Source organism: Mesoplodon bidens, assembly GCF_964165515.1.
Source record: "Mesoplodon bidens genome assembly, chromosome: 12".
NCBI classification, from domain to species: domain Eukaryota; kingdom Metazoa; phylum Chordata; class Mammalia; order Artiodactyla; family Ziphiidae; genus Mesoplodon; species Mesoplodon bidens.
This window is the reverse complement of record NC_138168.1, coordinates 66,954,105-66,976,142: the sequence shown is the minus strand read 5'-3', so window position 1 is coordinate 66,976,142 and position 22,038 is coordinate 66,954,105. Positions and strand designations below refer to the sequence as shown.

Sequence of the window (22,038 nt, the reverse complement as noted above, 5' to 3'; positions counted from 1 at the left end):
ATTTGGGTTTTCCATAACACGTTACGGAAAAACCCGAACGAACTTTTTGGCCAGCCCCAATATTAATATAATCCTGAACTAGAAAATGGCAATTTCTTATGACAGCTCAGTGAATTTAGTGGGAACCACATCCAAGCGTTCCTCCACATCCTCGGATTCAACCAACCACGGACAGTGTAGTACTATAGTGTTTACTTGTGGGAAAAATAGACACATAAGTGGACCCACACAGTTCAAACCCATGTTGTTCAAGGGTCAACTGTATAGAGGGTTTGAGAGCAGCTGCATTTCATTTTGAAAAGTGAAAAGGAAAAAAAAAAAATGACAATGTGTTTGTTACTTTTATTTCTGGAAAATAGCAGCTGCATGGCCCTGAGGCTCCTGAGTGCATCCTGAAGATTTTATGCATCCTCCACATGGGTTTAGGTATTAACTGATCAACAGTGCAGTTGAACATAAAATTAATGTCTCACTTTGATGAAATACAAATTAGTACAATTTAAGACTGAGCTATGTGTATCAGCTGTACTCTACAGCCTGAATTTGGGCAGAGAAAGGGGTTGAAACATTTATCTTGTAGCTACTATCAGATTGCTATGAGAACTGTTTATTGTTCTCTCCATTTTATACCTTTTAATTAAGCTAGGGAGGGGGAGAGCAAGAGCTAAGAAAGAGAAATATGATTTCATCCCGTGTGGATTTTCTATCATTTCACTGAAGGTCTTGCTTCTGTTTCTGTAGTCTTGGAGACCATTGTTTTTCTTTAAAACTAACTGTGGCTTTATTATGAATTCATTAGTATTATGAGCTACCAGGAAATAGTAAAACTGCTGTGACTTCATGTGTACTTGCCCATGCAGGGCTGAACTTTCACAAAGCAGGTATGTAAAATTCTCCTTAGGGTCAAGATAGGTCATCAGAGGCATGAGGCCCCCTTATTGCTTTTCCTCATCGTAAAAAAATAAGAAAAAGCCACTGGCTCTTCTCACGCCCCAGGACCACGTCTCAGTTATTCTCCAGGTAGTCTACCAGGTGAGTTTGTCTAACCCTTTTCTCAAAAATCAGCATGGTGAATGAAAACTACACAAATTCTGGAGGCAAACCGCGGCAGATCCATACCCGATTCTGACCACTTACTCTTCTCTGCCTCTGTGTTTTCAGTGTAACATGGGGGTGCTCACTGCCTACTTTACGCAGTACCTATAGGAACTAGATGTGATGGATGTAAAGACTCTAGCACAGTGCTTATTACATCAGATGCCACTTGATAAAATGGCTCTCACAGTTGTTGCTTTTGTTATTGTTACTAATGTATTTTTTTTCCCTCTGCTGTGGTTCTGCTATCTTATTTAACTTCTTAGAGTTTGGATTTTATAATGAGCAGTCTGTGTTTCTCCCTTTTTACATTGAGTGTTTTCAGTGTTTTCTCATTTGTTAGCTTCGCCTCAGGCTACTTTTCTTTCCCTATTGAGTTAACCCGATACTAGATAAGAGACCGGAAGCCTGCTGGGGAGAGTGGAATGAGCAGAAGTAGCACATACTAAACTGGACGTTTCTAATTAGAATTTGAAGCACGGTTTTAAGTAATCTAAAAAGGTTTATAATAATCTAAAACCTAGATATGAAGATTTATAATCAACATTTTGGACATTGCATACTATTAGGATAGTTTTTCTAGCTTTTATATTCAGCTTAAGCTTTTTCTTAAAGTCAAGTTTTATAAAAGGGCTAAGATTTTTTTTTTCCTAGTGAAAGGAGAATCAACAAACTTTTTAATTTGGTTTAAAATAATCTCCAGATCAATGAAAATGAAAATGTGTTGCCATTTGTGTGTTCATTTTAGGCTCCTATGAAATGACTAAATTCTGTCTCTGTCCCTAAAAATTTAGATGAAGCTGTCATTCTTAAATGCAAATTTTGCTAAATGACCTCAGATTGATGAAAGTCAGACCAGTGTCAGTGTTTGTGTAACCCCAGCAAAGGCAGTGGCTATATCAATTGCTCTAAGTAGCAGTGAGTTTTAGGGAACTGCTCACAGAGGTGGTGCTGGCTTTCCTCCAGGGTGGAGTGATGTGTCTGCAAACAGAAGTCTTAGGAACAAACCTATTTGGCTTCTGGGCATCTCTGTGGAGTGGGCCAAGGGCTCAGAGGATGGAGGTAGGGAAGTCCACCCTCTGTCAACACTGGGAGAGTGCTGAGATGCTCTCTCTGGTACAGGCTTCTCATGAGTGGGTGCCAGACCTTATCCAGTTCCGTTACCAAGGAGTCCGAGGGGGACTGTTGGGCTCTCATCATGAGGAGTCTTGCTCAGACTGGAAGCAGCCACACCTCCAACATAGACCATACTGCTTGGAAGTCAGGGAGGAGGAAGGAAAGGGACAAAGAGGCAGTTCTCTGCTGAAACTGAAGATAATAGAATGTACCTTCCATAGTATTTCTGCCATAGGCAATAGTGTTTCTTTTTTTTTTTTTTTTTTTTTTTTTTCTTTTTGCGGTATGCGGGCCTCTCACTCCTGTGGCCTCTCCCGTTGCGGAGCACAGGCTCCGGATGCGCAGGCCCAGCGGCCATGGCTCACGGGCCCAGCCGCTCCGCGGCATATGGGATCCTCCCAGACCGGGGCACGAACCCGTATCCCCTGCATCGGCAGGCGGACTCTCAACCACTGCGCCACCAGGGAGGCCCGGCAATAGTGTTTCTGACAGCGATGTATGTCATTGTAAAACATTTTTCTTTGTTACAGAGATGTTGCTCTACCAGATATACAAGTAGAATTTCAGGCAGTCAAGAGGTCTCAGAAGTTCACCTGTTTAACCCATTTAATTCCCCTAGTCTAGCCCAGCACAGGGTACATACACATGGAGGATTTAAAAATCAGCCTAGATGATGAAGTTGAAACATAATGATGTCATTTGTATTTATTCCTACCTCCACATATGGTGGAGTTATACCATCATGTCATCAATGCTCGCATTGCCAAGGCTGATGTATTGTTATAGAGGATAGATACAGCAAAAATTGTATGTGACTGGTTACTCAGTGTAAAGACTTAGATGCTCCTTTTTTTTTTTTTTTTTTTTTCAGTATGTGGGCCTCTCCCATTGTGGAGCACAGGCTCCGGACGTGCAGGCTCAGTGGCCATGGCTCACGGGCCCAGCCGCTCTGCTGCATGTGGGGTCCTCCCGGACCGGGGCACGAACCCGTGTCCCCTGCATCGGCAGGCAGACTCTCAACCACTGCGCCACCAGGAAAGCCCCTAGATGCTCATTTTTAATGTGATCACACATTAATTTGATCATTCTGGAGGCCAACGTCCACATATGACTTTTATTTTTTATAAATTTATTTATTTGTTTTTATTTTTGGCTGTGTTGGGTCTTCGTTGCTGCGTGCGGGCTTTCTCTAGTTGTGGTGAGTGGGAGCTACTCTTCCTTGCGATGTGTGGGCTTCTCATTGTCACGGCTCCTCTTGTTGCAGAGCAGGGGCTCTAGGCATGCAGGCTTCTGTAGCTGTGGCATGTGGGCTCAGTAGTTGCGGCTCGTGGGCTCTAGAGCGCAGGCTCAGTAGTTGTGGCGCACGGGTTTAGTTGCCCCACGGCATGTGGCATCTTCCTGGACCAGGGCCCAAACCCGTGTCCCCTGCACTGGCAGGCGGATTCTTAACCACTGCGCCACCAGGGAAGTCCCCACATATGACTTTAATGTGATTTTTTTTAATAATTAAGATGCTCTAAAATCAGTCTGGCGAGTTAAAGAAGGTAAATGTTTCCTTGTATGAAAACAACTCCCACTGAGATGGGCATCAGCCATACTCATCTTTCCCATTCCTGCTTTGAGGTGGAGTAAATGCTTATCCATGGTGTTTTCAGATGATGAAAAAGTTTGTCTTTTAGACATATGAAAAATGGAGTTTTTGTCAAGCATCAGTAATTGCCATAATTTTGCTACAGAATATTTGTTTACAAAGTCAAGTTCAGCCTGCCTGCCAGAAAAATCTTGCCTAAAGAAAACTGAATAGCATATCCAGAGGTAATGAATTGAGGAAAATATGAATGACTGTTTCAGACATTTAAAAAACTGAAATGGCTAATTACACTTATTAAGTGAACTTCCTTTCTCAACTAGTTCTAAAATATGATCACCTATGACCTTTGCTTTATACATATTTGCTAGACTTCTGTAGTATCTTAAAAATGGTAGCAATTCCTGATGATATATGGATTGTGTTCCAGAGTTTATTTGTGAATCGGCTGTTTGAAAGCTGGAACACATTCACGTTATAAAAATATTGCATGTGCAACTGATAACCCACAAAAGCCTATTTAACCTATTATGTAGTAATGTTATCCTAGAATCTCTATGAAAAAAAACCTCAGTTATGCATTCAACACTTTCTAAACATCTATTCTAATAGTACAATGATATACCCTTAAATTGCTCATATTCTGTTTTGAAAGCTGATTTTCTTTCTCTCCCAGTCCCTTCTCCCTGCCCTGTCCTCACCCATTCATAATTGCTCTCCTTCCTTAGCCTACATGAAGACTAAACAGTATCAGAGCCTCTCTCTACCCCGCTATTTACAGAAAGCACAACCCTTTTGAAAATTTTCCAAGCGCTTTCACTGCTATAAAACAAAGGAGGTAGAATAACAAAAGTGTTTGCAGAAGTCTTGAGCTTGTGCTTCATTTGTATAAACACAAAGAAATCATGGTTCTCTGTCACTCCTGGATTTTCCCTGGCACATCTAGGCAAAGTGGCAGGTTTGAGGGGGCACTCCAAGACTGCACTGAGATTTATTCACACCTCACTAGAAAGCTCAGATATTTCTTTAAATAGTTTCCTTTCTAACAGTGATTCCACTGGAATTCTGAAAACAGAGCTGGTTGTCTAGAAGCAGGTTCTTGGGTAAAGAACAGGGTGGGGAGATATTCAAGTCCGGTGGCTGGTGACCAGTGACCAGTAACGAGGCCAGTGTTCCCTGGAATGGAAGCGGAGCAGCCTGGTTAACAGCAGCTCCTTTCCTCCCCACCTCCACTTAGTAACTGCTGAGTTTTTCCCTTTCTTCTAGGAGGAGCTATCTATACAGATTTACCCTCCCAGTCTCCCTCACCCTCCTCCTGGCTTCTCCAGCTCCCAACTCCCAGATGGAGGTGGTCGAGTAAGAAATGGCCTCATAAGATGCATTCCAAAGGCACTTCGAAGAAAGGAGTCAGTTTATCAGCTTAGTTTCAGCTTAGCTCTTTGTGACCCCGAAAGACCTTAAAGCTTAGGCAGATTTAGAATTTGTAATTGGATTCTCTTGTTTGAAATGGATGGTAGCATCCTTCAAATGAATATACGTATGGGAAAACAAGCATATAAGTTGCAGCCTGTAAACTGAATAGTCATCAGTGTCCTGTAAAGAGTCTTTCCGGCCTGATACTGTTTGCCAGGTTGTCACACCGGCCACCCAGTCGCCTTTGTGAGCTGGTAGGCCTCTGTAAAAGGCCTGTTTTTTTTTCAGATTTGGATCCTTTCCTTTAGTTTTTGTTCTCGCTCGTTACTACTTTTAGATATTCGATAGGTTCCAAAATTTGAGATCCTCTATTTGGGGATGTTTTGAGTGTGGCAAATTAAAGAAATTGAACAGATAAAAGAGAACAGAACACCATGTTTTGAGTCTCACTTTTTCTTTCCTGTAGAAGATTGAAGGGATGCTTTGTGATTTAAATCCCTTTCCTTGGCCTGATACTGAGTCTCTGGCCATTTACTCTAAGCATACCAAGGTCTCAGCTTAGTCACACTTTTTGCACTCCAGGGTGATAGTCTTAATCACCTAATGGAGTCGAATGTCTTTTCAGGTCACAAGCCACATACCCCTGAAAGTCACTAGCAGGGTGAGTCCTAGTACAGCATCCGTGCAGAGCTCCCAAGGTGGGAGTCAGTGCTCTATCACTGCAGGTGTCGTCAGCCTTCTTCCCCAGTTTGTCACCACTGGCTGATTATCAGAGGAGGGAACAGCTTCAGCCTTCTGCTCTTCTCAGCACTTCCCCGTTTAACAGCCTATGATTCTGGCTTTGAAGTGGGCACAGAAGTGGCCAGGAAGTATTCTTCTACCTTTTGCTGCACTGCTACGTTTCCTATGCAGAGAAGGTGCCAGAGAAGCAGTTTGATTCCAGCCCAGCCCACAGGGTCTCCCATCAGAGCTGGCAGAAGCCACAGCTTGAACCAGTACAGATTTGGCTTGCAAACCTGAGAGGGGCAGTGGTAGATGTACCCACACGGAGCAAACCTAGTTGGTAAGCTTCTGATGGAGACCTAACACTGTGGCTCCTGGCAGATCCCATTCCTGCCTTTGTTGGCTTTCCCCTATCTCCCAGGAAAGTAAAGTCGTCTTGGAGCTTTTTTGATAGTCCTCTTCCTTGGGAAGTGGTTGCCTTCTCAGTAGAGTCCAGGCTGGCGGAAGCAGAGAGACCTAAACTGCAAGAGATGAATACACCAACTCTGGGGCAAGGGATCAAGTGCTGGTGTTGAATATAAATTATACTCAATTAGGGCCGTGGTCTCACACAGCAATGAAGATTCAGAGAACTTGAAGTTACAGGGAAAGTGAGATAGGGGAGTACTGATATTTGATTACTATAGGCATGTATTGGAAATGACGAAATGCAGTGCAATTAAAGAATGAACTTGAGGGACTTCCTTGGTGGTCCAGTGGGTAAGACTCCGTGCTTCCAATGCAGGGGGCCTGGGTTCGATTCCTGGTCAGGGAACTAGATCCTGCATGCATACCACAACTAAGGAGTCCGCATGCCACAACTAAAGATCCCTCATGCCACAACTAAGACCTGGCACAGCCTGCCTAAATAAATAAATAAATCTATCTACCAAATGAGAAAAGAACAGAACAGAAGAGCAAGTATCCTGATGTTTTGAATAAGTTGGATGCAAATATATATGCACATACATTTTTGGAAGGGGCTTTTACTTTTTAATTTACAGCTTTATGTACTATTTGAATTTTCTAACCATGTGATAGACATTTCTTTTCTAGATAAAAAGAATAAATGGGTTATTCAGGTGAGGGGATTATGGACCTTTCAAATTTTTATCTTCATAGTCTTTGTATAGTATAGAAAAGCTAATAAATGTTATTTTTAAAAATAAATCAATTGAAAATTTTATTTTTATTTCTTGTTATAGGCGAGTGTACAATTAATACCTACTCTGATACCTTCTCTCTCAGCAATTCTATAAATGTAATTTAGTCCTGTGGCCAAACTGTGAGTGCTTCTGAGCAGTCAATAAGCCATTGTATATAGGGCCTTAGGATACTAGCTAATTGGAAAAAAGGAGAATTGTGGCTCAGAAATTATCAAGAGCTATTCTAGATGACCAGGTTTGCTTTGGGGGAACCCTTTACATTCTTTTCAGAAATCTAGTGGCTTCTAAGTTGTTTGAATTCCTGTGGAACTGATTTCTATCACAAATGATGTTATTAAAAGCCTGATCTGGGGGCTTCCCTGGTGGCGCAGTGGTTAAGAATCCTGCCAATGCAGGGGACACAGGTTCGAGCCCTGGTCCGGGAAATCCCACATGCCGCAGAGCAACTAAGCCCGTGCGCCACAGCTACAGAGCCTGCATTCTAGAGCCTGTGAGCCACAACTACTGAAGCCCGTTTGCCTAGAGCCCATGCTCCGCAACAAGAGAAGCCACGGCAATGAGAAGCCCGCGCACCGCAACGAAGAGCAGCCCCCCTCGCCGCAATTAAAGAAAGCCCACGTGCAGCAAGGAAGACCCAATGCAGCCAAAAATAAATAAATTTATTTAAAAAAACAAACAAAACCCTGATCTGGCATCTTTTGCTCTTTTTTTTTTTTCTGCTAATTTTGCTGCCCCTGCTATTTTTCAAATCTAAATGCGGATCTGCTTTAGTATAATGAACTAGCCCCTGTTTTGCTTTCTGACTTCTGGAAGAAATCAGAGTAAGTTATGATGTACCAGATGAAGGTGGTGCTGAAATCCAAAGTGCATACAGACTCCCCAGTGTCGAGCCTGCTTGTGAATGCCTTGAATGAAAAGCCATTCTCTAAGACACACATACGAGATATTTTTATCATCTAACCACCACCTAGTTTTGTGTGCCTTGTTTTCCTTTCTGGTTCATCACTGCCCTTTGTAGCGTTTTATTATCCCCCATTCCCCCACCTAAATTAAATCCTCTGCTTTTTCTGAATCTCACCCACCTTCAGAGCTCTTTTGGATCATCCCCTCAGTCCTCAGTTTGGTCTGACTGGGTTGGGGGAGGTGATTGTTGGGGAATCGAGGAAGCAGAAGCTAGCAGGGTGGGCTGGGGCCAAATTTTGGAAGATATTTGGAAGCTAAGATGCTTGGACTTCATTCTGTAGTTTTGAGAACTCTATCAGCTTAGGGATTGCTTTTAATGGTGACTACAGAATCCAGAAAAAAAAAGTGATTTAAACAAATTAGGAATTTGTTTTTCTTACCTACATCAAACATGGAAGTGAACTGTTGCTAGTACTTGTTCAGCAGCTTAAAAATGGCAGGGCCAGATCTCTATTATTCCCATAGCCTCTCCCTCATGATTGCCTCCTGGTTACAAGGCGGATGCTCTACCCTGAACATCCCATCCAGGTTCAAGGGAGGAAGAAAAGGAGCGGGAAGGAACAAACCCACCTGTGTCTGCTTCTCCTCTGAGGAGCATTCCCACAAACCCTACCAACAACTTCAGTTTTCAACGTTTTGGCCAGAACTGTGCGTTGTGGCTAACTGGGGTTCTGTTAGAAAAGAAGCATCAGAGAATAGATATTTATTGGGCAACCAGCATGGATTGACACAGAGCCTTCCCTATGCAAGTTGGCAATATGAATTTCCAACCGAGAAATATTGCATCAAGCATTTCCTCCCACCCACCCCCTTTTTTTTTTTTTACTATAAAGCACAGTTTTTGCCTCGCCTCTCATGAGATTATCGGTATTTTGACCTTTTGGAAATAAACATTCAAAACTCATGTACGATAGAATGAAATCAAATGCTAAGTAGTGCAGGGCAGCCTTGGAGTGTAGTAAAAGGAAGAAATATGTTGGAGGTACAAATAGCTAGAAAAGATTTCATGAGAAAGAGATTTGAGCTGGACTATGAAAAATGGCCTGGATTCTGTACGACACTATCATGGTGCATACGTGACATTATACATTTGTCCAAACCCGAAACAACACCAAGCGCGAACACAAATGTGAACTATGGACTTTGGGTGATAATGATGTGTCAGTGTAGCTTCATCGAGGGAAGCAACTGTACCACTCAGTGCAGGATGTTGTTGGTGGGAGAGAGCTTGCATGTGTGGAGGCAGAGGGTACATGGGAACTCTCTCTACTTTCTGCTTAATTTTGCTGTAAACCTAAAACTCAGAAATAAAGGCTATTTTTCTTTAAAAAAAGAAAAAAGATGGATTGGATTTAAATAGTTGGAGAGATGGTAAGGCTGATGTTCCAAGGAGAGAAGAAAAACAAATAAGGTCACAGATGTAGAAATGACTGCAGCATAAGACAGCATGGTGAAACTGGGTTGGCCCATCGTCTTAACCTTTAAGCTAAATGTTCATTAATTACCTGAAATGAATTGGAATAAACTTAATCTTTCATTATTTACCATTCATTCCTACTGAGTTTTTCAGCGTTAACATAAGAAAATTTAAAGTTAAGTATTTTACCGTTTTCTGCAGAGGAGGAGGGAGTAATGATTCATATTCTGCACCATGTGTATATGTGAAGCACAGATTAAACTCATTCGGTCAACTAATACTCAAAGGATTAAAATTACTTTCATGTTTCTTTGCAAAACTGATATTTAAAACTAAGTCCACTGCTTATTCGGGATGCTTTCTGAGAACTGTACATTTACTACCTTGATAATTATATTTTGCATTTAAGTACAAAATCTTTTGTTCTGTGGCCAAAAATCATGTTGTAAAACACTAGCATTAGTCATTTTAGTTTTCTTTCAAGTAAGTTGTAGTCCTGTTAAAAGTAAAAACTTCTTTCAGTTGGTTACTTTAATTAAGGCGAGTATAATAAAGTTGAGTTCTAATTATTTTTTTCCCAAGTTATTTAAACAGTTGCTTTTAATTACACATTGAATTTAATTGAATTCAATTAAATTGAATCTAATTGGGTCTAATTGATCAACTCCCTACCCAGCTGTTGAAATTTAGACAATGACCTACAACCTGTAATTTACCATTTCTCAGTGAGACTGGAAAACAATATGGTTAGGGTTTTCACCCCTTTTCTCTACTTTGACCTGGACTTTGCTTAATCATAAACATTATTCATATTATGGGGCAGAGATCATTTGTGTAGCAGCTTGCCTTGTGACTGGTGATAAATCGCCAGGGAAGTACGTCACCCATGGGGATGAAAGGGCTTGCCTTTTAATCTGGTTTATATTAATACAGGAGGAAAATACAGCATTTTCTATTCTCTTTATAGTGTTGCCATCTGGCTGGAGGAAGGCGTTTGTTTACTTTTTTGTTTGCTTTTAAATAAAAGCCTTTTGGGTTGAATGTAAAGTGTGTAGTGTTTACTCCTGTCAGCTAAATGTATCAGAAGGACTTTGTAACACGAATCAAGAAGCTGCTTTTGATGGTAAACAAAAGACCTTAAGAATTAATTCCCAGTTGTTTCCACAAAATATATGGAACGTGTGCTTTTCTGAAATGCTTTTCTTCATTTCAGCTAAGGTGGACATTTTTTTGGCTTTTTAACAAACAGATTATCAAAACAAATTAAGTTGCTTTGGAAAAAAAAATTTTGGTTTACAAACCCCTCAAAGATGAAATGCCTGTTTTGTAGCCTGTCTGATGTTTCCAGCCAGAGCTGTACTGGTCTCCTGCTTTATCCCATGCAGTATAGGCAGTGTTCTGTATTTGGAGACTGACCCTCGAATTCCCCAGATACTCACTACAAGTGATACAGGGCAAACCTTTCTATCACGTGGCTGCCAAAACAGTCATTTGATTTTGAGTCTTGCCTGACATAATGTCAAAACCACCCAAAGATGACACTAACTAGCTTTTGTTTTCTGACATGGAGTGATGTGACTGTGAGCTGACAATTCTTCTGGTCATCTTTTCGCTGCAGTCTCAACAGCCATCAAAAAACGGGTGATTCCCGTGGCCCCATGTCTCCACGGACCCATCTCGTGGGTCTCATGCACACGTCTGTGTCCTCTCCCTCGTCGCCCACCTTGGAGCATCTGCGTTCTCACCCCTGTGCACTGGTTTGCACACCCAAGTTCCCATGGGGCCGGCTCGCGTTTGCCCCTCCCCCTGGCACACGAGGTCTCCCGGCTCCACCGCCTCTTCTGCTCACAGGAGCCCTGAGCCCGTCATGCGTGGTGCCCACCCGTCCAGCTCACATCTCTTGTGTATAACTCCACGGGGGCATTGTGGCTTCCCGGGTCCGCTGTCACCTGTGCCCCTCGTGTCTTCCGGTCACACGTGTGTCCGTGGTTCTCCCCTGTGTAAATATCACGCCCCCACCCCCGTGACCCTTGGACACTGACCCGCGTGTGTTGCTGGTGAGCACACCTAGGACCATGTTCTCACGGCGCCTGTACCCTGCCCTGCCCCGCCTCTCTCGGAGGGATGGCCGGGGAGGGGGCCAGCTGCCCCATTACCAGAATGTACAGCTCGTAGATTTTTAACGGGCCTTTTTCACTTAGAAGCTGCACATTATGGAACATTAAACAGTTTGTCATAGAAAAAAAAAGGGGGCGAATGTGTACTTTTTCTTTTTACTTATCTTGTCATTAATACTTTTTCTTCCTGGGCTTTTGCCACAATTTGTTTGGGGTACATCATCTACCCTCTCTTCCTCTCTCGTTTCCGTCTTCAGGCATTTATTCAGTGTCACCTGTATGCCAGATAGTGGGCTAAACTCAAAAGGTACAGGGATTATAAAGATGAAGGCACCATCCCTGCCCTCAAGTTCCTCTGGTCTGGTAGAACTTATCAGAGTTCTGCCCCTGGCGAAGTATCAAAGACGAAGTTGATAGGTGATGAACTGTTAATAAACAGCTACATGTGGCTGTTTCATTCTTCATGCCTTATTGTTTTGAAGATGAGTGATGTTTCTGGTGAATTCTGTTCCCATACATCACATAACTAGGCACAGTATTGGATTATATTTGTAAAATCAATGTCTTTGCATTGGGTTTGTATTATCTCCGTATTGGACAAATTTCTTTGCTTTTTGGCTGAATATCGTTTTCCATCACTGTCATAATGTTTTTTTTCATTATGAAGAAATGAAGTTATCAGAAAGTGACTTTCAGTCACTCTTCGTTGTTGCTGGATGAGCACCCTCCAGATTTTAAAACCTCCACAGGGTCTTACAAGCCTCTAATGTAGTCTAGTGTAGCCGCCAAGTCATTACTTTTTGTTCTATCTGGAGTGTGTGAAATGCAAAGAAAAAGGTCTTAATTGAATTGTTTCTGTCAACAGAATGAATAAGGAAGATGCAGTGTATGACTCGGATACACATGATTACCAAATGTTCTCATTTAATTGCATTTCTTTTTGCAACAAGAAATGAACAATAGGGCTTCCCTGGTGGCGCAGTGGTTGGGAGTCCGCCTGCCAATGCAGGGGACACGGGTTCATGCCCCGGTCCGGGAAGATCCCACATGCCGCAGAGCGGCTGGGCCCATGAGCCATGGCCGCTGAGCCTGCGCGTCCGGAGCCTGTGCTCCGCAACGGAAGAGGCCACAGCAGTGAGAGGCCCGCGTACCGAAAAAAAAAAAAAAAAAAGAAAGAAATGAGCAATACAGTGCTGAATAAATAGTTCATGGTTCTTATTGCTGCCAGGCTAAATGTGGTCAGGTGTTGTACCGTACCATGAAGTGGTTTATCCTGGTGCAGGGGGGCAAATCAGACTCGGCACTGTTTTTCAGTATCTCTAGTTACAGACGTTGCATGGCACAGTACCTGTAAGTTTGCATAGTGAAGTGGCTGCTTTCCCATCCTGAGCAGTCTATGAAAGATTAAAGAGATTCATCAGCACCTACCCATATTTTATTTCCTTGACCCGCCTGCAAAATGACCTTTAAAAACACCCCACCTCTTTCCCAGCCAGGCACACTTCCTCCATTCCGTGTTTCCTCTTCCTACCTACTCTCTTGCTCCCTGGAGTTCACGGCTGGGGCCCCATTTCCTGCAGGATCTGAAGCAGAGGAGACCCGGAGCGTCTGCGCAGGGTCCCTGTGTGGTGCTGCCCCGGCTCCTGCTAGGCTGGCCACACTGACTCGGCTCCTCCCCTGCTCCCTGATGCTTCAGCTCCAGACAGAGGTTTCACCACAGTCACTCGTGTCACTTTTTCCCCTTAATGGTTATATAATCACTTCTTATGATTAAGAGTTCAGGGTAAGTAGAAAAATCTGAATAATTATTAAATTATCCAGAAAGTGGAGTTCTTAAGATAACTGGTTTTAGTCTGATTTCCTTTTATTAAGATGATAACCTTTTAAAATACATTTCCAGCGGGCTTGTTGGGCCTCACCGTTCATTTATCCCGAGTCCACTGAAGCTAGAGTCGTTCACAGCCAGAAGTGCCGTGTGGCATGCTTCAGTGACTTTCCATTGCCTTCATCATAAAGTCCAAACTCATGGAATTGGAGGACTCATTGACCTCGGCCTGTTTGTCTTATTTTCAATTGCCTGCCTTACTAAACCCACTGTTCTGACTGGTCAGTCCCCTGATGCGCTCTTGTTTTTTTTGCCTCAGTAGTTTTGCATATGCCAAGTCCCAGCCAGGCGTGTTCTCTGCTTCCCCACCACTTATACAGATTCGCTTCATTCTTCAAAATCTTTATCCAGTGAAGTTTCCCATCACTACTACCCCCTGTAGCACCTCCTCCCACCTCTGAATCCCTGTAATACTATTATCATTTATTTGGTTACTAGTCCTCTATAGTGTATTGATTTTTGAAAACTGAATTGGTCTGTTTTTGTAACTGCATGTATTTTCATATTGTCTCCTCCAAAGGGTAATGAGCATCTTGCAGGTGGATGCTGTGTCCTACAGTCTTCATATTCTTAGACCATAGCACAGTGGCTGGCCCATGGGAGTGTCTGTAAATGTTTTAACACCACATAACATTTCTGAGCCTGGGAATATTGTGGTTCCATTGATAGTAACAAGCAGACTGAGTTGACTGATTTTGTGAGGACAGTTTGTTCAGATTTTGACATAGTTTCAAGTGATAGCAGAGATACATGAGCATATATTCCCTAGAGGTGGAAGACTGTTTATAAATGCAGATTTGCAAGTGACTGAGGTCAAGATTGTGCTTCAGGCCATGATAGGGGAGAACGTTTCTGAAGGAAGAGAAATTATTGGGGGAATCAAAAGCTCCCAGGGGTCTGGAAAAGGAAAAAGCAATAGAAAAGATGCATTGTTCACTTAATATTATTTTAGCACAAGGTGTTCCATGGAGTAGGGTGTTGACCGAATAAATGTGAAGAAAACTGAAGTGAAGTGGGAAATTAAACCTAGGTTTGTCTCATGCTGACTCCCATGGGCTTTGATCATTCCTATACAACTTCACATACAATTATGAGGAATTTAAACTGAAAAGCTCTCCATCATGTGGGTTAATCAGAAAAGTCATTAGAAGTTACGAGATTGCATCATGTCCTTCTTATCCTAATGCAACTTTCATAAATAACATTGGATAAAACATTTAATAGCTATGACTTAAATGTTACAATCCTCCTGGCAGCTATATTAGAATAAATTTTAACTGTCAAGCAAATAAGCAAAAAGATCTCATAAAGCAGAACATTTTAGGTGAAACACTGTGAATTACGTGAGAGTTACTCTGTGATCTTTATATGTTGTGATTTTAAACCAGTAACATTCTTCAATTGCCAGAGCAGTATTCTGCGGCCAGATTGTCAAATAAGCTATTTATGATTCAGGTTCTGTGATTCACTAAGAAAGGCTCAGGACTCAGCACACAGTCATACTTGTGGCTAAGATTTATCGTAGCGAGAAGACATAAAGCAAGACAGCACTTGCAGGCCTGCAATGTTGACTTTTTTTCTGCATGGATAGATTGAAACTGTGAGATTGAGACAGACGAAGTTGCAAAGTTCAACCATTTTTAACTACAGAAATGACAGTTGTGTGCAGTTCCGCCTCTCGTCCTGTCTTCTGGTTTACTCCCCCAAAGTTATGTGTGTAGCCTGGGGGCCTGGATTCCACAGAGTACAACCCATCATACCGAGCTGGGAATTGAGGGCTGAAGTTTTGCTGTTTCCCAGCCCACATGCCCCCCTTTAAAATGGCGACAGAAGTACATAATTTTTGTGGAGGTCAAGACCACCTGCCATTCAGTGAGTTTAAACTCAGCATTGTCCTTAAGGTCGCAGTCATAAATGTCTTACAAGAGTAAGCATTTTTACTAAATGAAGCATCTGTTGGACCAGTTGTCTTGATCGAGAGAAGACTCTTCAACCGGACCATCCAGCCAAAAATAGAAACAAAGCAGTGGGAACCCCATGACCTTTATGGGAAGACAGTGCAACAAATGCAATGAATGGTAGAGGATATGGATTACAGAGACACATTGGTAGCATTTCCGGGAGCTGCAGAATTTTTATTGGATGAAAAAGCTCCCAGTGTCTGCTGCCTGCATGTTTTGTTGCAGAGTGATTTAGAGACAGAGTCCCAGACCACAAGCGTGCTTCTCTCCATCCTTCCTCTTGTCTTTAACACACTTACATGTGACACTAATGGAATAAAGCTTTCAAGCTAGCAGGAAGATCAATAAAAATTTTATAAGGCTAGCAAAGACTTATTGAGCATCATAGTATATGGCTCAGTTTTCTTTTTTGAAAACTGAAAGAAAAGAGATTCAAATAAATAATACTGGAAAGTCACTTGCATCATTTTAGAAATGGTATTATTTTAATGGTAAATTTAAAAATAGTGTATGTGATCCTACCTGCTAGTTACCTAGGATTTCCAGATTTTTAAATGTTTAAATCTTAAAACGAATGAATTCCCCTTTTCACTGTGTTCTCAAACAGTGAAATTCCCTGCACTTGGTTTAAAAAAAAAAAAAAAAAAACCACCTCAGAAGACTTTATTTTCCTATTATTATGATTGAGGTTTTTTTGTTTGTTTGTTTGTTTTAAGGCTCACACTTACTTAATGTGACGGTAACTTGAAAGGTATTAAATCTCAGAAAACTGTCATCTCTCTAAGCCCCAGGAAGACGGATGATTACCTCTTCCCAAGCCAGGTTGTACCCTGGAAACTGTACCAATAACTCCCGCAACCTGAGGCCCCCAGGAGGTGCGATGGTACCTGAGCTGAAAACCTCTGAAAGCAGCAGCAGAGCCAGACTCTGCTCCCCAGGACCACTGTCCCCAGGTTGACACAGGTTTGCTTTCCCTGTTAGCGATGAGCGAGCAAAGCCCAGAGGAACTAGAAACCCGGTCTCCCACATTGGTGTAGGAATAGGGAGAGAGCCTAAAATACCTTCCACCATGTACTGAGCCTTGCAGTGGGCCCGGCAGTCTCATTTAATTTTCACAACTCGGAAAGTGTTTTCCTGCACTGCAGATGGGGAAATGAAGACTGAAAGGTTAAGTGATGTGTGGTGGGTTCACAGCTTCTAAGGGGCAGAGCCAGGTCAACGGACTCCAAAGCATACCTTCCCCACAAACTCAAACACACAGCTACACGTCCGAGTGTGGGAGGCCCAGGACCTTGAGGAAGGGCGTAAACGCTGAGAGAAGGAGGGCTGAATATTTGCTACACACCTCCTACATGCCAAGCTGTATTCTTAACATCTTTTCAACTAATCCTCCCAATGACCCTGTGAGTTAGGCAGTTTCACCCCCGTATTACCTACTCAGAGAATTCAAGAAACTTTGAAGGTCACTGAGCTAGTTAGTAGCAGGGCTCACAGCTGAACCCAGGTCTGTTTGAGTTTATCTTCCCTCTTACCATGATAGAGTGTTAACCAAAATGGTTTTTGGAGAAATAAGGACCATTACAGTGGTGGAAAGGAAAGACCGATAGAAAAGCAGAAACATAGCCTGAAAACTTTAGACAAATGTTCAACCTAGTGGTTAAAAATTAACAGTATAGGGCTTCCCTGGTGGCGCAGTGGTTAAGAGTCCGCCTGCCAATGCAGGGGACACGGGTTCGTGCCCCAGTCTGGGAAGATCCCACATGCTGTGGAGCGGCTGGGCCCATGAGCCATGGCCTCTGAGCCTGCGTGTCCAAAGCCTGTGCTCCGCAGCGGGAGAGGCCACAACAGTGAAAGGCCCGCGTACTGCAAAAAAAAAAAAATTAACAGTATATAATCTTGGGCTAAATAGCCTGACAACTTTTAAAATTACCTTTATTTTACTAAATTTACCTGTCAGTTTTATATGAACATAACACGCTTTAAGATCAATTTTAAATTTGTCTTGTTATGCATAGGACTCAGGAGGTCTTTTGTGATAGAAATGAATTCCTGAGATCCAAATGATAATAAAGTGGGCAGATAGATGTCCAACTAGAGTGGATCTGTTAAAAGTCAGATGTAGATAAATTGGAATTCAAGTAACCAGACCTCCAGTTTAATTGAAATTTATATCTTACAGTTGAGTTTCAAGACAAAGCAAATTACAACCAAAAAATAAATAAATACATAAGCTTTTTATCAGGGATTAATCGAGGATTATTTGGAAACGTCACTTGCACTGAACATGGGTTTAATCTCCTTCATGGTCTACAGTAACATAATATTTAGCTAGGATTGATGTCTGTTGTCAGGACCAGAGGGCAACTGCAGATATTCAATCACCAGAGACAGATTAAATTATGTCAGATATGCCAAGGCAAGAAAGAAACGAATACATTTGAAATATATGCTGAACAAGTGGTCCTAATTATCTTTCATTTAAGTAAAAATAATAAGTAGAAGATCCCTTGAACAGCTTACTAGTTAAGGCTTTATTTACTATGTGCTGGAGGTGGCTGTATAATAAAAAGAAAATAATAAAGAAATTGCAAATCTGTGTGCCCTCCATTCTGTGCATCGTCTTTATGAGCAGTTTTAAGATTGCCTTGCAGAATATGGAAGAATGTTGTTCTATCCATATTGAGCACCAGAGTTCCAGTTAAGTCAATTTTTGGTCTTTAGGGGCTACCTCTAAAATCGTGAGAGTGTAGGCCAATACTAACTAGTATGGACTTCACCTGCCACGTGGTGATGACTGGCACCTTGTTTCTGGCAAGTGGGATGAGAGTTTGTGTTATAGCAATCAGTGTTTATGTTTGAACCTGTATTTAAAGCCAGCAAATTATTTGAAACTGGGCAATTAAACAGTGTTAAACATACTACGTAAGATGCTTTCTACTGTTTAGTCTGTGGTTTCCTATGCTAGTTAATACTGTATATAATTGACAGGCAGCCATAATTTGGTATATTCTTCATTCAGAGGTAAAAGGTAAATTGAGTAACTTTTTTTTAGTACATCTTCGGTGCCATTTTTAAATTTAGTCTTCCTGAAGCCTAACTACTATCACACCCTTTCAGATTCCAAAACCTTGAACCAGTGAGTCCTGTTTTCTAGTTATTATCCATTTCCCTCAGCCTAGTGGAGGAGATAATAAATATGTAACATGTCAGGGATAAGGGCTACAGACAAAGCAGAGTAAGAAGCAGTGGGCGGTGAGGAGTGATAGGGGTGCTATTTTAGGTCAAGGGGACTGTAATGTCACATTTGAGCAGAGACCCAGTGGAAGTGAAGGGGAGACCCGTGTTGACATCTGGGGGAAGAACATTTCAGGTACATGCAAAGGCTCTGAGAGGGACTAAGTCAGTCAGTATGATCTGAGGATGATATGATCTGAGTCAGTATTATCAGAGTAATTAAGAGGGAAAGTGGTGCAAGGTAAAGGCCAAACCATATAGTACCTTGTAGGCCATGGACAGACCTTGGATTTTGCTCTGAGTGGGATGGCGGCTGTTAGACCTTGGAACCGAGGAGTGACATGACTTAGGATCTAATGGGATCACTCTGGCTGCTGAGATGAGAATAGACTGAAGAGGATCAGTGGTGGGGTCAGGGAGACTGGTTAAGAGGATATTGCAGTCACACAGGGAAGAGGAGATCAGAAAGGTAGTGGTAGAGGTGATGTTTTTTAAGGTAGAGCTGAAAGAACTTACTAATGGATCAAATTTGGGGAGTGATTGGAAGAGAGAAATCAAGGATGATTCCAAGGCTCTGGGCCTAATCTACTAGAGGAACGGAGTTGCCTGAATGGATGGGGAAGACTGGGTGGAACAGAATTTAAGGCAGAGGGTAGGAGGCAGGGAATAACAAGGGCTTGGTTTTTGACGTGATTTGTGAGAAGTAGCAAAGATACTTTAAATATCTTTTAAAAATATATTAAAGTCACATGTGTGAAGAAGACCCTGTACTTTATGTAACCAGAGAATTGCCTGATACTTCTGCCCTTTGGTCCCTTCCTAGAGCACATTTCCCTTTGTCTCTTGAATAATCTTTGTTATTGAACATTTGCTAGAGGCTTTTCCAAAATCCTAGTGAATTATTTCCCTGTTTCCCTTTTGGTGACCTGCTTGGTTATGTACTTGGAATTTTGGGGTTCCTAATGCATGACTTTTTAAGAACAAAGATCAGAGGCTCTAGATCCCTGTCTTATTTCTTCCCGGTTGCTTTATGTATAAACTGGGACAGCCGGGTTGAACAACTCCATGGACCCTGAACACACCACCGCTCTAGGATTGGTCAGTTGAGCGGAGGCTATTGATTTTTTTTCTTTTTTTTGGCGGTACACGGACCTCTCACTGTTGTGGCCTCTCCCGTTGTGGAGCACAGGCTCCGGACGCGCAGGCTCAGCGGCCATGGCTCACGGGCCCAGCCGCTCTGCAGCATGTGGGATCCTCCCGGACCGGGGCACGAACCCGTATCCCCTGCATTGGCAGGCGGACTCTCAACCACTGCGCCACCAGGGTAGCCCCTAGGCTATTGATTTTTGAATGTGTTCTTCCCACTGAACAGTGTGCTCCTTGAGGGCAGGGGTTGTTGGCTGCTTAATCTTTCTATTTCCTGAATCTAGCCTAGCACTTGATACAAGGGTTAACAGTAAATGTTGAATATGTGAATGTTTCTGAATAAATTTTAAGAAACTAAATATGTCTTTTCTCTTTTGTCTCATTTGTATAGCGCCTGATAGCAACAAAGTGCAAGATAAGAAAACCGCGGCCTCCAACCGGCCTTCTTCTGCTATTTCAGGACAAAATAGCAACCACACAGGAAATAAACAAGGTACTATGCATTGCCTTTTCTGTGGAAAAAGGAAGGTTAACCCAAAGGGCTTAGTCATGCTAGAATTTAGGAGAGCTTGGTTTCAGTCCTGCCACCAAAACACACACTCAGACTGACTCGTAAGAATGTAAGTCAGAGAACCTCTCATGCCTTGATTTTCTCTCTTTAAAATGGAGATTCAAAGCTATGCCCTACTTAGCTCTCAGAATCATTTTGACAGTCAGTGAGATGGTGTATGTGAATGCACTGTTTACTGTCAAGCAGCATATAAGAGGAAATAATTTTGCCATTCTGCCTGAAATGATAGATATGACACAATTTTCTGTACCTGTATGCCCAGCATTGTTGCATATCTCTTTTGTGACTTTTTCAAAAACCACTTAAGGAAATCATTACACACAGCATACATAGCTGGTATAGAATGATGTTTTTGTTCTCCATTCCCTGCAATGATTGTACACCTACACAGTAATTTCATCTAATAGCCTGTGATTCATGGTCTGTTCCACTCAGTGATACGATGAAGCAAACACTCTGTAAACATAGTACAAACAATTGAATAGACAATGCAGTTGCCTCCAGGTATCCAACAACCATGGTGAGGTCCTTGGGAGAGACTAACTTACAGTCTGATGATAAGAGACAGTCAAAGGATGGTAAAGGCAAATTGAACACCCCATGAGGTTCTTGGAAGCCTACTTCTTGCTGCATCCAAAGCCAAAGTCACTCAAGAACAGTGAATCAGTGAGAATAAAGATGGAAATAGGGCCTCCCTGGTGGCGCAGTGGTTGAGAGTCCGCCTGCCAATGCAGGGGATACGGGTTCGTGCCCCGGTCTGGGAGGATCCCATATGCCGCGGAGCGGCTGGGCCCGTGAGCCATGGCGCTGAGCCTGCGCGTCCGGAGCCTGTGCTCCGCAACGGGAGGGGCCACAACAGTGAGAGGCCCGCATACCGCAAAAAAAAAAAAAAAAAAAAAAAAGATGGAAATAACTGTATCTAGCCCCATAGAAAACATTCCCTATTGCACCTAGTTTTGTGGGGCTTTTTTCCCATGTGGAAAAGGTCTTGAACAGAGAAGGTAAATCTAGCTTGCCATTTAGGAGAGGAATAACCAGTACTATTGCAGGTATTGCATGAGTAACCATTAGTGGCAAATGATGTGTAATTTCAGTGGAGTTTTAATTTGTAGGCTAAGATTCCCCCATTTAGTCAGTTTGCATTTTCATTCATATATCCATCCATCTATCCACCCAAAGCCCAGGCACCATCTAAGGTTTATTGAGTAGTTGCCCTATGACTGGGACTGTGAGAGATACTGTATGAGCAAATCAACAGGGCCCCCGTCCTTATGCAGCTTATTCTAGTGGACTTTTGTTCCTTATACTCCAGTGAGCATCCTTGTAGAAGTAGAAGCTCTTTAGCATGAAAATCCCGTTTGTTTTACCATGAGAATTGAACATAGCTAAATGGTTTGTACTGGTTTTCCCTTGTTCTCCCCATCAACCATTGCTTCTAATTCCTACATTCTTTGCTGTGCAATTTATACTTTTATATCCCAATAACTTGTTTATTTATCTGGTGCTAGTACTGTATAGGTAGTAGGGAAATATTATTAAAAGACATAATTCCTACCCTCTAGCTGACAGTATGGTGGAGTAAACCAGTATATGAATAAATCATT

At 42.4% G+C, this 22,038-nt stretch overlaps 1 protein-coding gene across 3 annotated transcripts in view; it reads left to right on the top strand.

Moving 5' to 3' along the window:
• The window catches only part of MAP7 (microtubule associated protein 7), a 166,840-nt gene that overhangs the window by 85,236 nt on the left and 59,566 nt on the right, over positions 1 to 22,038 (top strand). For all 3 annotated transcript variants that reach the window (XM_081250545.1, XM_081250544.1, XM_081250546.1), the window contains exon 2: positions 20,255 to 20,356. In XM_081250545.1, coding sequence (XP_081106671.1) covers positions 20,255 to 20,356 — 102 coding nt within the window. The remainder of the gene's footprint in view (positions 1 to 20,254; positions 20,357 to 22,038) is intronic.